Source organism: Geotrypetes seraphini, chromosome 15, assembly GCF_902459505.1.
Source record: "Geotrypetes seraphini chromosome 15, aGeoSer1.1, whole genome shotgun sequence".
NCBI classification, from domain to species: Eukaryota; Metazoa; Chordata; class Amphibia; order Gymnophiona; family Dermophiidae; genus Geotrypetes; species Geotrypetes seraphini.
In genome coordinates, this window is record NC_047098.1 from 15,853,504 (window position 1) to 15,869,325 (window position 15,822).

General features: G+C 45.0%; 1 protein-coding gene across 5 annotated transcripts in view; it reads left to right on the plus strand.

The window, feature by feature from the left end:
• Window positions 1–15,822, plus strand: part of MEGF6 (multiple EGF like domains 6) — a 276,556-nt gene that overhangs the window by 184,116 nt on the left and 76,618 nt on the right. For 4 of the 5 annotated variants that reach the window (XM_033922100.1, XM_033922103.1, XM_033922105.1 and 1 more), the window contains 4 exons: window positions 3,425–3,562; window positions 8,899–9,021; window positions 12,525–12,644; window positions 14,813–14,971. In XM_033922100.1, the coding sequence (XP_033777991.1) occupies window positions 3,425–3,562; window positions 8,899–9,021; window positions 12,525–12,644; window positions 14,813–14,971 (540 nt within the window). The remainder of the gene's footprint in view (window positions 1–3,424; window positions 3,563–8,898; window positions 9,022–12,524; window positions 12,645–14,812; window positions 14,972–15,822) is intronic. The other variant, XM_033922102.1, reaches the window with a different exon arrangement.

Consider the following 15,822-nt stretch of genomic DNA (forward strand, 5'->3'; position numbering starts at 1 on the left):
TATTCGCAGTTAGCCCAGGACAAGCGATGTAAATGGCCAGGAGCCACTCTGGGACATTTAAATTGCTTTGAATGTTAGGCGGAGTATGTTTGATAGTCCTGGCCCTGTAAATTAAGACCTTGTAAGAGCCTTTGTTTTGTGCATGAGGCACTCAGAGTGACATTCCTATGAAATTTGTAACCTCATTAACGGGTTTATCATTACAAGTAGACTTGTTTCTGTTGCCAGTCTCACCTGAAGAGGAGGGCACTCCCACCTTACACACAGAATGCAAAAAAAGCACCAGCCTGTGAAATGAGGGTTAGATTCCAGTAAAGAACCTTGAAAACGTTTCTTGCTGTGATAGAGTACAGTGCCCTCTAGCCACTGTTCCAAATGGTTCTGCTCTTGGCCCGCACTGCTTCTCCTTGGATTTTTCTGCAAAGGCAGATGGAAAGCAGAGCTCTTGAATCTTAACCAACTCAATTAGGTGAATCTGAGAGGTTCCTTGTGGTTTATGAAGTCACCGTTGCAAAGAAAGATGGCCTCTGCAGATTGGTTGACCAGATCTACTCCAATTTGCATAGCAAGAACAGGGTTTTTACATAGCAAGAATTTGCTCTCCCAAGACCTGCTTATGAGTAGACACTTCTCAAGGATGCAGACATTAAGTCCTATTGAACTGGGAAATTTGTATCAATGTTAAACCTTGGTGTCGTTTATGAAGTCTTCTACCTAGTAGCAGGCACTGAAGCAGATAGGGGTAGGGGTTACAGTTAGAGGGGATGGTTAAACTGCTGGCTAGGTTGGTAAGCAGAGACCAGGGCTCCTTAGCACTGATCCTCAAGGATCACAAGTAAATTTTGTTTTTCAGAGTGACCTCCTTACACAAATGAACTGGGTTTTTATCCACTAAATCTGATCTGTGAATCTCCTGAAAACTAGACTTATGTGTGGCCTTCAAAGACCTCAGCCTAATGGCTCAGATATGAAAGATTGATAACTCCTTCAAAAAAATCTTGTGCATCGCACTCTTGTCACCAAAATATATATAGGCTACTGCCAGAGCCACAAATCCATATACCGTTCATTAAATTGAATTAAAAGTTTTATTATGGATCTCAAGTGCTCTTCCGGTAAGAAATCCCGGAAGTGAGGAAAGACGCCTTGAAATTTTGGTTGAGGCTAAAAAGTTTGGAGATCCTTAACATGGTTCTCAATTCTGCTACACAGCATTGAATAACAAACAGTGCTGACAAGATTAATTACATTGTTCCTGAAGAAGCTCTATTGCTTGCAGAGTGAGCGAAACGGAGATCTTCCGTCGTTTCCAGATTGGCCGGGTAGCAATTCTACTCCTGAGCTAAGTACTATTACGATAATGACATAAGAAGATAATCATAGTAGAATAACTATAGTGAATGGTATAAAAAGAAAAAGTATAAAAAGAAAAATTTCCATATACATTAAATTGAATATTATAATAAAGAGTTTAAAGGACCGATGATAGTTTGCAAGACAGTTATACGCTGTGACTTGTTCAATTAGCAGTATAACTGCGAGCACTTGAGATCCATAATAAACCTTTTAATTCAATTTAATAAACAGTATATGGATCAGATATGAAAGAACCTTAAGTTTCCTTTTCGTTGCACAAATTCTTAAGAAAATTGCAACACTTCTTTTGGGGGAGGTAAGGAATGAGAAAAAGTAAGTATCTTTGCCAGCTCTACAGGCTGTGAAAGCAGACTCTTTTCTGGCAGATTCATTTATCTTTTAAAATGATTGTTGTTGTTTTTTTTCATTTAAAAAAAAAAAGATTTTTCATTAAAAAAAACAACTTTTTTTTTAAAAAGAGTTTTGATCTGGGGCCTGCATGGACAAGGATTTATTTTTCATGTACATTTGTGCCCCTGTGCTAATTTACAAACCTGAGGTTTTTGAAATCACAAACTTACCCCCCATTTTACTAAACTGCGATAGCCAGTTATTAGCGCAGGGGGCCGCGCTGAATGCTTTGTGCAGCTCCCGACAATTGATTTGTGCGTGCTTCTAGGGAGTGTGCCCTAATTTTGGCAGACAAATCTAGGGGCCATATATAAAATTTGAGGGTACAGGCCTATAAGGTGGGTGTGAGCACTTATGTCGGCCATAAAGATAACTTGTGTGCCTAAATCCCAGAGAGATGTGCATTAGAGAATGACACGGTGACAAAATTCATCACCGTTCCCGTCCCCGCGGATAACCGCGGGAAATAATCCCGTGTCATTTTCTAGTGTCTATTTCAACCTCAGTCCTTCTTATTCTGTGAACTGCCTAGAACTTTTTGGGTGTTGGCGGTATAGAAAAATAAAGTTATTATTATTTGTGTGCACTCAGCTGTACAAGCCACACTGTGTAAGATACATTCATAGTTACAGAATAGTGCTTAAATGGAATTGTGGTGTTTACATGTGCATGCACACACATACACGTATATATGTCAAATATTTTAATGAATTACACCAGAAATAAGAAACTGTTTAGAATTGCTCTGTATACACCCTTAAATGGCATGGCAATCTTCTCAGAAGATATTCTGTCTCTTTCTTCACTTAGGGCCCATGACAGTTTTTCCACTTTTGGGCTATCATGGGCGTAGCCAGCAGTAGCCTCTCAGTTCCTCCCCACTTCCCCAAATCATACTTTTACTGGCAGGGATGCTGAAGCGCCACTCGCTAAAGTTGCACCACCCGAGCCCTGCCCATGCTGTCTGAGAAGCGGAGAAACAAGCAGGTTGCCCCAACCTCCAACACCAGTACTTCTGCACATGCTCAGTTCAATCACATGAGCTGAGCATATACAGAAGTGCTGGCATCGGAGTTTAGAGCACCCTACCGTCTTTCTGCTGATCAGGGCTCTGACGGTGAATCTCTTCAGCTGTCAGGGCTTGAGTTTCCCTGCTAGCTGTGTATTGGCTACCATAGTTTTGAAGGGGGCCTGAGCCCATAGTGGGAGCGTGGGGAGCTCAGACCCCTGAAGCTACGCCACTGGGGCTATCACAGTTTTAGCAGTTAGAAGCAGCTGCAGCACAGCCTTCTCAATGTCCATAAAGCTTTGGTCTTGATCTAGGCCAGAAGTGCAGAATGCTTTAGACCAGGGGTGTCCAACCTGCGGCCCAAGGGCCGCATGTGGCCCCGTGAAGTATTTTGTGCAGCCCCAGTCGAGGCCGATGCAGTGTTTTCCTCTGCTGCCCCCTGGTGTTTACCGTCTTGCCTGCTCCCTCCTCTGTCTTGCTGCAGCGTTTGCACGTTTGTGTGGCCCCAGAAACATTTTTTTCGGCCAATGCGGTCCAGGAAAGCCAAAAGGTTGGACACCCCTGCTTTAGACCATGATGCTCATAAGAATCAGCAGAGCTTGTAAGCAGAGACTTAAGAAAGGGCTTTTCTCTGTGTCTTCTTGCCAGGAATAGAGATGGAGATTGTGAACAGCTGTGAATCGAACAACGGTGGCTGCTCTCACCAGTGTCACCACACCAGCTCAGGCCCACTCTGCTCCTGCAACTATGGACACCAGCTTCAAGAAGACCTGAAGACCTGTATAGGTAAATAAGAGGGACTGTGTATGTCAAAGTGTCATGACATGATATTCTGATATGCAATAGAAGTATACAGCAGACCCTCAATATTCGTGGGGGTTAAGGGCAGAGCTGGCCCGTGAATATTGAAAGATTGCGGATAATTTTTAGGGCCGGCTCTGACCCACCCCCCTGGACCTTCCCCAGACCTTATCTGGTGGTCTAGCGGCGATGCAGGGTGGGATCGATCGCCCTATGTACCTGCCCCGTGCAGAGCTGTCATCAAAATGGCTGCCGCGAGTTCTCACTCACTAGGAACATGCCACGCTCATTTGAAGATTCTATCACTCTCACTCTCTTTCAGCACTGTCTCTCGTGCATTTGAGCTTCGCTGCCCATGCACAAATCCCGATCATTGCTTTCACAAGTGGCAAGCCTAAGAGAAGAAAGGCCAAGCTGACTTAGCAGTGGAAGGAAGTCTGAGTACGCTGATTCTCTCACCCCATCCCTTTTTTCTGTTCCTCAACTGCATGCTTGTAGCTACAGAGAGAGGGCAGTTTTTAGCTTGGAGAATTTACCCTGCTAACTGCTTTGCTACCTGGGCAAGTTCCTTTTGATCTTTCTTTTATTCCATCTATATCCTTTCAGTGGCACCAAAGCAGCATAGATATTTTAGGCTGCTTTTCTTTTTCCATTTGGAAAGCAATATGACACTTAAATCTTTCTAGATTTATACCCCAGACACGCAGTCTGAAAAATCTCACTCTTTGGCCCCTCTGTGAGGCAGTAAATCTCCTTCTTTGGCATGGTCCATCCTTGGCATCTCTGCTGTCCTGTGAAATAACTCTGGCTTCACACGCTCTCCAGTCCCAGAGCATAGTTCCTTTTAGAACCTCTTACTGGTGGTCTCATTCAAAACCTCTTTAGATGTGTACCCCCAGACCTCCAGCTCGAAAGTCTCAAGAGGCACTAGAATGCATCACTCCTTGTTTTAGGGAATCACTTTTGAAAATAGGCCTTGAAAAAAAAAAGCATGCTGAATTGTCACCTATAAAAATTGTGGGGCCGATATTCAGCAGAAGATAACTGGGTATGGGATGCTCCTACCTGGTTATCTCCTGTTGACTAGGTGAACCCTGGATTTTCAACGACACATAACTGGATAGGGCCACTGAAAATTCAGGGAGACTGCCACAGCCCTATCCGGTTAATGCCGGGGCAGTTTAACAGCAGAGCCTGGACTTACCTGACTAGTGGCAAATTTTAGTCCAGTTATTAGATAACTACCTGGATAACGTTAGGATGGCCAAACGCTGTCCTGACTTTATCCAGATAGCTTTACAAGTACTGATCTGTATATTGACCAGCACCCGGATAACCTCTGGTGACCAAGCAAGACCTGGATGTTCCCTGCTGTGCCCAGATTAGGCCTGGCATCAAATTCGACCCACACTGGTCATCACCTTAAAACTGACTGACCACCAGCGGCTGAATATTGAGGCCTTTGTTGATAACTCTGCAAGTACGCCCTATTACCACTAAAGCAGTCCCTGCCTCAGTGCTCGTACATGACTGATTCATTCAGCTTCTGAACACATACTTTTCTTGTGGTGGGAAGGGGTGTTCTAAATGAACCAAGAGACCCAGCTGTGGATGTGGATCGGGCCCCACAGAGATGAAATTACCATGTGCTGTAAATTCAGAATGCAAACTGTCCTCCAACTGGCTACTCATCAGAGCAGTTAACAGTTAGTAGGAAGTGTTCATTGAGGTTTCTGCGTGACTTGTCATAATCCTGATGTATATATGGCGCAGTGTTAGATGCTTTCATCTCATTCAGCAATTCATGTAATCCAACATGCTTTGTGATGCTTATCACACAGGCATTTCCTGTAACCACACAGGTCTGCTGAGTGTTCTAAAGCTTTTACAAGATCCAAATGCTGCTCCTGGATACTGGAGCAGGCCCCCCCCCCCCCCCCCAAATCACAAATTCAGCAGTCTGAAAAAGCGGTTGATGAGTTCTGGTAAACTAAACATCTATGAAAATTCGTATCATTTCTTGGTTGTGGGAGACACATCAAAGAAATGGTGTTGAATTTGTCATCTATCTGAAGTCCTTTTCGTCAAGAAGTAATGGGAGTTTTCTTAATCCTGTTAAATATATAACATATGTGTGGAATGGACCACATCCCTTATCTTGACTTGGGGCTAGATTCACAAAGCAAACTGATCGCGACCCCTTTGCGACCAGATTTCCCTCGGGCCCCATTCACTAACCTCTCCAGCGATCCACTTCGAATCTGTGCATTCAAATGAGGAGAAACGCATGCAAAGTAGACAGGGACGCGATTCACAGCACAAATTTGGGACACCGATTGGGCTGGCCGATCAAGAATAGAAGCGACTGCTTGGGATCAGTCGCACAGGTCTCTGCTGACTCTCCTGCTCCATTGCCCTGCTCTTTGCTTGTGTAGGAAGAGGTTTCAGACACCGAGGGAATCGTACGGCTCCTGTCCCTGCCCTGAGCTCTGCTTTGGAGCCGATTTCTAACCAGAGAAGGCAGGAAGTGTGACTCTCTCTGCCGCTTTCCCTGCAGTGTAAGCCCGCGGGTTTAAAGCGGGGCTGCATGCCGCAGTGCAGCCCAGCTTTAAACCCGCGGGCTCGCACTGCAGGGAAGGCGGCAGAGAGCAGGAGAGTCTGGGCGGCAAGAGCAGGGCTTCTATAAACTATTTTTTTTCCTCCATTGTAATTATACATAGCATCTGCAATAGATCTGTCGTTCACATTTACTCTAATATCTGGCTGTTCAGTAGTGACAATCCTGCTTGGTTCTCTTTGGTTTGCTAGTAGCTGTCACGTTTCCAATTGTACCACTACCACCCTGAAACATTTTTAAAGGGAGAACAGGAGAGTCGGCGCGCGTCCACATTCCAGTGAGGAAAAAAAAAATCTATGCCGGGTCCGGAGGTCCAGTGCATGTGCAGACCATCTACAGATGGTCTGCACATGCGCTGGGATCGCTATCGAGCGATCCGGGCAGGCAGATGGGGGTGTTCCTCCGATCGCCCCCATCTGCATATTGGGGTTTTGAGAATTCATCAGACCTGCCCGGATCAGGCCCGATCGGGCAGGTTCGTGAATCTAGCCCTTAGTAACATACTGGCTGGAAACAGCACTGACCAGTTAAATAATGCTTAACTGGCTACATGGGAATATTTAGTGTGAGATAACTGGTTATCTCCGCTGAATATTCGTAGTTGGCAGCTAAAAGTTAACCAGCTAGATCACACAATGACTGGCAGTTTTCAGAGCAGAGTGGCTAGGTTTCGCCTCCAGATCAGACTGAGTTAATACCAGTCCTGTCTTTGGCTGCTATAAACTTAACCAGTCAACACTGATTATTGGCTTAGCTGGTTAACCTTTTAGCGGCCCAAAAACCCAGCATCTTCAAGGCTGGTCACCAGAAATGGCTCGGCATTGAATATCAGCAGTCAATGTCAATTGCAGGAGTTATCCAAGCTGTATGTTATAGCAGTGGCGTGGAAAGGGCCAGTATCCACCCCCCCCCCCCCCACTACTGCTTGCCGTTTCCCTTCCTCCGTACCTTTATAGCGTTTGTGGCGCAAACAGCAACCCCAACCTGCTGCTCGCGTCAGCATTGGCTCTTCTTCTGATGTCATTTCCTGGAGCCGCACCTAGGAAGTGACATCAGAGGAAGAGCCGACGCTGGCACGAGCAGCAGGTTGGAGTTGCTGCTCGTGCCACGAACGTTAAAAGAGGTACAGGGAAAGGGAAGGGGCATGCGCGCAGTAGGGAAGGAGTGGATGGGGTGGGGGAGGGGTGCCACCACCCCTGGCGCCTCTCAACCCTTGCTACGCCGCTGTGTTATAGTATATCAGGGCTGCCCAAGTCCGGTCCTTGAGATCTACTGGCAGGCCAGGTTTTCAGGATATCCACAATGAATATGCATGAGAGACATTTGCCTGCACTGCCTTCTTGGTATGCAAATCTCTCTCATGCATGTTCATTGTGGATATCCTGAAAACCTGGCCTGCCAGTAGATCTCGAGGACTGGACTTGGGCAGCCCTGTAGTATATGATAGCAGAAAAAGACCTGTAAGATCTGCCCAATCTGCCCAACAAGATAAGTCATAGAATAAGGTACAATACTACATATGCGTCCTTATATACGAGTTGAAAGGAAAAGATGTCAAACATACAGCAGTGGACGATTCAAAGCAAACTTTATTTACCGTATTTTTCGGACCATAAGACGCACTTTTTCCACTCCCTAAAAGAGCGCGCAACCAGGCAGGAAGCACAACGGTCGTGCTCCTACATTGTGCGTCACTCTTCTAAGACAAAGGCAGCCATCCAGGAGACCGCGCTGAACCACCACCACTAAAAAAAGTACCGGGGGGCTTTGGGCGGCTGCAGGCTGTTGGAGGCTGCAGGCGGTTTCAGGCTTTGGGCGGCTGGGGGTGGCTTCGGTATTTGGGCAGCTGCGGGTGGCTGCAGGCTTTGGGTGGCTGCAGGCTTCCCAGCACCAGACGTACCTACGTGTAGAGGAGGAAAAACCAAGAAGAAAAAAAAATTCTGAACCAAATTTTTTTTTCTTGGTTTTTCCTCCTCTTTAAGTGGGTGTGTCTTGTGGTCCGGTGCATCTTATGGTCCGAAAAATAAGGTAGTTAGTAGAATAGACTCGACACTGACATTGTTTCGGCAATTCTGCCTTTGTTGAGAGTCTAATATAACGCAAACAAGCAAAAGATAAAAACACATAAATATGTCTGCATGTACATATCCATACAGGCCAAAAGCAACTACTTTCAAAGAAAATAATAATGAATTAACGTGTAAAAAAGTCAAAAGGCTATTCTGCACCAGAAGAAAGCATATTAGATATATAAAAATGAATGATAAACATGATAATTCATTATTTTCTTTTCTTTCAACGTATTTGCTTTTCTTTTTGACATGTATCGATATGTACATGCAGACATATTTATGTGTTTTTATCTTTTGCTTGTTTGCGTTATATTAGACTCTCGACAAAGGCAGAATTGCCGAAACAATGTCAGTGTCGAGTCTATTCAACTGACTAAATAAAGTTTGCTTTGGATCGTCCACTGCTGCATGCTTGACATCTTTTCCTCTTGACTCTTGCATTTGGACTACTCTCCCCATCGTAGAGGCCTCTCTGGCTATTTTCTTTGGCTTAATTTGTCCTTGCCATTTTCCGGGCAGGTGCTGTAGAAATCTGCCCGACGCTAGCCTTGTTCTCCAACTACCGAAGCTGTCATTGAAGCCCCCCGCTCCAGCTCTGTAATGCAGGCTGATTTTTCTCTTGTTCGCTTCAGATATTGACGAATGTTCATCTGGAGTTGCCTGCTGCGAACAGGATTGTTATAATTACCCTTCAGGATATGAATGCGCTTGCCAAGCTGGCTACCGGTTAAATGTGGATGGCTGTGGATGCGATGGTGAGTTTCTGTCTTGCCTCCTTTGGGAATATCTAGATGTTTTTAAATAATCTGACGCTCAAGCTAGCTGGCATAAACAAGAATGGAACATTCCAGTGCAGTTCTGAAGCTGAACTGGAGTTGCCCGTATTATACCTTAGAAGAAACATCTGGTCCCACTAAAAAGGATAGAGAATATCCCGGAGATGTGCTTTGGGAACGAAATGAAAGGAAAAAAAATGTTTTTGATTCATTTTCTTAGCAACAGCCATTATCCCTTGGCCAAGCCCCTCTCTTGCCACAGAATCCCAGCACCATGAAATTAATAAAAATTCAAGCCCCTCAAAGGTCTGTCTGCATTCCTCCACCTTTTATTTTAGGTTTACCTTTATCTGATTTTCTGAATTTCCAATCGTATTGCGTTCCATATTCTTTGTCAGAGTTTTTTTTAAAAACAAATAATGACTCAACAATGCGAAAGAATTCTTCAATAATTCCAAAATACAATCTACCTGTAGAGAGGACCGAGAAACCGAAAACCAGAGGAAGGTGGTTACCAAACGCACACAAAAGAAGCAGCCTTCAATTTTAAATAGCACAGCTTTGGACTACTTCACCCAAGGTTCCTTTACCTTCCAAAACAAATAGCAAGTGAGATGGTTTATAAAACATGTGTGAATGACAAGTGTTGTCGTAAAGTATGGACCTGCTTCCAGCTGCATTGTGGCCATCTTGAAGTATCTGGAAATACAGAGAGCAGCTCATTGACTGCCCGTCACAGAATTAAACCTGGATATTCAATGCTGGGCCATTTCCAGTAACTAGCATTGAACATCCAGTATTTTTTGGGCTGCTAAACACTTATCCCATTAAGCTGATATTCAATAGCTGATTGGTTAAAGATAGGAGTACTATTTGTGCTATCTGATTTAACTGCTACTCTAATCTAGTTTGGTGCAGAATATCTGTGTCTAACCAGATAAATCACATGGTAGGTGCTAATCAGTTATCTTCTTTTGAATATCCGCAGTTAGCTGCAAAACGCTATTTAAATGGTTAGCGGCCATTTCTGACTGGTTAAATAGCATCAAATATCAGAGGGAAATAATTTATTCCTACTGGAACCACCACCATTTCAAAATAGGGATCTGAAGAGCAGGAGTTGGCTGGAGATTATTCCAGTCTTATTTGCACTTTGGTAACCTCCATGGATGGCGTAAAAGACCACATGTGGGGAGGGCGGTGCATCAGAACCTTGAGGGGCCTGAAGTGTTAAAAATTTTTGCAGTGCTAGGGGTTTTTGGTGGAATAGGAGGAGTCCTGGATGTGATGTTTTGCTTATTTTTGTGGTGCGGGGTTTGTTTGTTTTTTTCTATTTTGTTTTTGTGGTTTATTTTATTTCAGATAAATGAACAGAACAAAATAAACCACAGCCAAACCATAACATGAAATGAAAAAATGTAAGCAGAAAGCCTCAGATTGAACACTGTTCTTATGGCTTTTGCTTATAAGTTGGTTTTTTTTCTTTGCAATTTCTCCTTCCTGTGGGTTCCTCCTTAGCGCGGGTTGGCGAGGCAAATGCTCCGACGCTCATTCAGTTCCTATGAGCATCGGAGCATTTACCTCGCTGGCCCTTGGCAAGAAGCTCTTCTGCAGTTTGGTAAAACCCAGCAATAGTTTTGGTGGGGTTTTTTTTATACACATAAAATGGTCGTTTTATGAACCATTTTTTTAAATATTTAAAGCAAATTTACAATTGATATTGACAACACCAACTTGTTACAAACCAGTGGATCTCCATATATAGGGCTCCTTTTACAAAGCTGCGCTAGGGCCTTAACACGCGGAATAACGCACGCTAAATTGCCGTGCGCGCTAGCCGCTACCGCCTCATTTTGAGCAGGCGGTAGATTTCCGGCTAGCGCGCACTATAGCACGCGCTAATCCGGTGCATGCGCTAAAACGCTTAGCGCATCTTCGTAAAAGAAGCTCATAGTTAAACTAACCTCCAGAAGCTATATAAATGTGTTCAGAAAATAGAAAAAAATGACAAAGTTTTAAACTCCTCCAGGTTCCCCCCCCCACACCTTCTTCATGAACCTTTTTCATGTATAAAATACCTAGAAGCATGATGGCAGATAAAGGTCAAACGGTCCATCTAGTCTGCCATTCACAGTAACCATTATCTCTTTCTCTCTGAGAGATCCCACGTGCCTGTCCTAGACACATCTCATCTCTCAGAGGCTTCCAAAATAGTTGAAATATCTGGAAATGCTTCATCTTGATTTTTTTAAATTTATTTTTATTTCTTTATTCTTTTTCAAACTTACATCAAGTGCACAAAAAGAACAACATGAAATACTATCATATAACACTTGAACATCATACATTATATTCTTAATATGTAAATTAATTAAAAACCCTCCCCCCTCCCATCTTTCTATACAATCATTAAAACTATCATATTCCTTCAAAATTTCAATTTCGCTACATCTTATCTTCCAATCCCCCCACCCCCCTATGTATATTATCAAAGAAAAATGATGCCTATTCACTACAAAAATCAACCATCAGACTTCATCTTGATTAAGATTTTGTTGTTCCTGTGATTTAAAAAAAAAAAATTAGTAGGTAATAAACTTGAGAGAAAGGAGGAATTGTTTCTTCAGGTACTAAATATCTTTCCAACATCTCTCTCGGTGTTACTGAAAACACCTGAGGGAAATTCAAGAAACGTAGATTATTATTTTGAGAATTATTTTCTAAAGATTCAATTTTTCTCCTCAAGTTAACATCGGCCCCCTTTTACTAAGGTGCATGTTAGTCCATGGACACGTTAGCGTTTAGCGTGTGTTAATTCAATTAGCACGCGCTAATCGGTTAGTGCAACCTTAGAGAAAGAGGGGGATTATCTTTTATCATAACTTCTTGTGCATACTTAGGTGCATACTCGCACTTACCTTCAGGTGGATTTCGGGGATGTTGATACTACAAAGTCTTCTTTTTCAGTGGCTGATCATCTTTTGTGGAATGGTTTGTCCTGGAGTCTTACATTTTGGTGAAAATGTGTTAGAGTTTGGGAAGCTGTTGAAAACCTACTTTTTTGTCCAGGCATTTGCTTGAAAAAATGGAATTTTTAGTATTTGGAATGATTCTGACATGGTCTGGTACATTTGATGAATATATTTATTTATTATGCTTTGCGTGTTTTATTGACTTTGGATGTTTTTATTGTAAGCCACCTAGGTTTCAGGCAGATAATAAATATTTTAAATAAACAAGACCTTCCTTTACCAAGCGACTCTAGTATTTTAGCACCGGCCACGGTGAGCATCAGAGTCCTTACCCCTGCTGCTGGCACTAAAAACGCAAGCGCGGCTGTGTAAAGGAGGGAATAAATAATACACTGGCATGTACATTTGCTTCCAAGCAGACGTAAATATTGATATCTTCAACCTAGGCACACTTTCTGCAAGGCTCTAGTATTTTATAAAGGCACACACCCTTCTTTGGTTTTCACGCAGATGTGGACGAATGTTCTGTGAACAATGGTGGATGTGAACACATTTGCCAGAACTTGGTGGGATCTTTCCGTTGCAGCTGCCAAACTGGCTATCATTTGGAAGACGAAAGGAGTTGTCTACGTAAGTACCGTATTTTCGCGGATATAACGCGCGCGTTATACGCGATTTTACCTACCGCGCATACCCCTCGCGCGTTATATGCCTGAGCGCGGTATAGAAAAGTTTTTAAACATAGTTCCCACCCCGCCCGACGCCCGATTCACCCCCCCAGCAGGACCGCTCGCACCCCCACCCCGAACGACCGCTCGCACGCGCTCCCACCCGCACCCGCATCCACGATCGGAGCAAGAGGGAGCCCAAGCCCTCTTGCCCGGCCGACTCCCCGACGTCCGATACATCCCCCCCCCCGAAGGACCGCCGACTTCCCGACAATATCGGGCCAGGAGGGAGCCCAAACCCTCCTGGCCACGGCGACCCCCTACCCCCACCCCGCACTACATTACGGGCAGGAGGGATCCCAGGCCCTCCTGCCCTCGACGCAAACCCCCCTCCCTCCAACGACCGCCCCCCCCCACCAAGAACCTCCGACCGCCCCCCCAGCCGACCCGCGACCCCCTGGCCGACCCCCACGACCCCCCCACCCCCCTTCCCCGTACCTTTGGAAGTTGGCCGGACAGACGGGAGCCAAACCCGCCTGTCCGGCAGGCAGCCAACGAAGGAATGAGGCCGGATTGGCCCATCCGTCCTAAAGCTCCGCCTACTGGTGGGGCCTAAGGCGCGTGGGCCAATCAGAATAGGCCCTGGAGCCTTAGGTCCCACCTGGGGGCGCGGCCTGAGACACATGGTCGGGTTTGGCCCATGTGCCTCAGGCCGCGCCCCCAGGTGGGACCTAAGGCTCCAGGGCCTATTCTGATTGGCCCACGCGCCTTAGGCCCCACCAGTAGGCGGAGCTTTAGGACGGATGGGCCAATCCGGCCTCATTCCTTCGTTGGCTGCCTGCCGGACAGGCGGGTTTGGCTCCCGTCTGTCCGGCCAACTTCCAAAGGTACGGGGAAGGGGGGTGGGGGGGTCGTGGGGGTCGGCCAGGGGGGTCGCGGGTCGGCTGGGGGACGGGCGGAGGTTCTTGGGGGGGGGCGGTCGTTGGGGGGGGAGGGGGGTTTGCGTCGAGGGCAGGAGGGCCTGGGATCCCTCCTGCCCGTAATGTAGTGCGGGGTGGGGTTAGGGGGTCGCCGTGGCCAGGAGGGTTTGGGCTCCCTCCTGGCCCGATATTGTTGGGGAGTCGGCGGTCCTTCGGGGTGAGGGTGCGAGTGGTCCTGCCGGGGGGGGGGATGTATCGGACGTCGGGGGGGGCATCAGGCTTTCAGGATGGGGACAGACCTTCAAGGGGGGACAGGACTTCAAGGGGAGACAGTGCACGGAAGTCAGGGGGGGTGAACGGAGAGTCGGGACAGCGCACGGAAAGTCAGGGCGGGCGAAAGGAGCGTCGGGCATCATGCGCGTTATATTCCTGAGCGCGGTATAGAAAAGTTTTGGTACATATCATCGTGATTTCTGCGCGCTATACCCCTGTGCGCGTTTTACACAGGTGCGCGTTATATCCGCGAAAATACGGTATTTCATACCGTTTCACTCAGGTTTCTATTTGATCAGTTCCTGTTTTATTTTCAGCTTCTTATAGAATACTAATCATTTTCTTGAGCTGTCATCAAAGAGACAAACATTTGTTTTCAGAGGTCTTCGACATTTTAGTTTTGTGTTGTTGTTTGATAAATCTGGGACTTCCAGATTGACTTAGGGCTCCTTTTACTAAGGTGCGCCAGCGTTTTTAGCGCATGCCAGGATTTTAGCGCTACGCCCGCGCTAAACCCTGCGCCCCGCCCGCGCCCTGCCCATGCTAAACCCACGCTACGAATCTAGAACTAACGCCAGCTCAATGCTGGTGTTAAGGTCTAGCGTGCACGGCAATTCAGCGTATGCTATTCCACGCGTTAAAGCCTTAACGCACCTTTGTAAAAGGAGCCCTTAGAAAAACTGTTGGAAAAACCTTTGAACTGCTAAAATGTGTCTTGTTTAATCTTTAGAATATGTTATGCATAATATAAAGCTCTAAAGAAACATCATCACCTTGAAAAATGTGTCTCATATTTAATAACCAAAATGCTAATTTTTCACAGGTTTATTTTTCATTTTTTGTTTGATTTCTATTATTTTTTCTTTATTTCTTCTCTTATAAAATTTGATCCTGATAATTCTGCTAATTGTTTACTTTTCTCCTTCTGATCTCTCAGCTCTTGAAGACCCTTTGGTAGCCCTCAATGGACACTATCCTCTCCATCCTACTGCACAAGTTTTGTTTGTGAAGGATGAGTTCATGAGGTTCTTTGATGAGGACTATGAAGAAGAAGAGGCTGAAGCAAGAGGAGAGCATACACTTAGTGAGAAATTTGGTAAGACCTCATAGCCATAGGCTGTGATGCAGAGTTCTAGTAGATGTTTGTTCCGTAACAAAACTGGGTTCTCTGCATGTAGTGCTATGTCTTATTGGACCAATGTAAGAACTATCCAGAGATGATGATAATGAGCTTTGAAGACAATATACAGTAAGTCCTTTCTTCAGTTCAAATTGCACATTAAGGGCCATATTCAATATGTGATGCCTAAAAAATTGGTTCCGAAAAAGATGGCGCTTAGCATGATTCTATAAAATGCTTCCGAAGTTAATCATGCTGAGCACCCATACTTGTGAATAACATTTAGGCGTACCCAATGAAAACCAGACCTAAATACCTGCGCCTAAATTATCAGTGGATCAATTGTATTCTATAACAATGTGCCTATCTTAAGAATGCCAATGATCCACCTATGCTCCTCCCCTGGCCTCACCCCTTTTTGAGATTCAGGATTTCACTAATCATAGATATTTCTAAAAGGTCTTATGGTTCATCAAACACAATCTTGAAATATAAGACTGCTCCATCTTGTATTAAGTCAATAGTCTATGTTCAGTTTTTCATGGAAAAAATCTACTCTGGCATGTTAATTTTCAATGGGAGAGGTTGTTGTACAAAATCTAGCACGTTGAAGAACATCTTACGTAGTCCTCTTCAATGAGCCGGACAATCTGTTCATTTCTAGTACAAACCAACATTCAGATGTTCTTCAAACTAGATAAGAGTTTGTAAGTTCAGTGCCTCTCTATGTCCTAGGAGATAAGAAACTGAACCACATGCTTTATTCCTGTGTTGGCCAACAAGTTCATTTTCAAAGGGAAACTCACAAGACTTCCCTTGAAAATCTG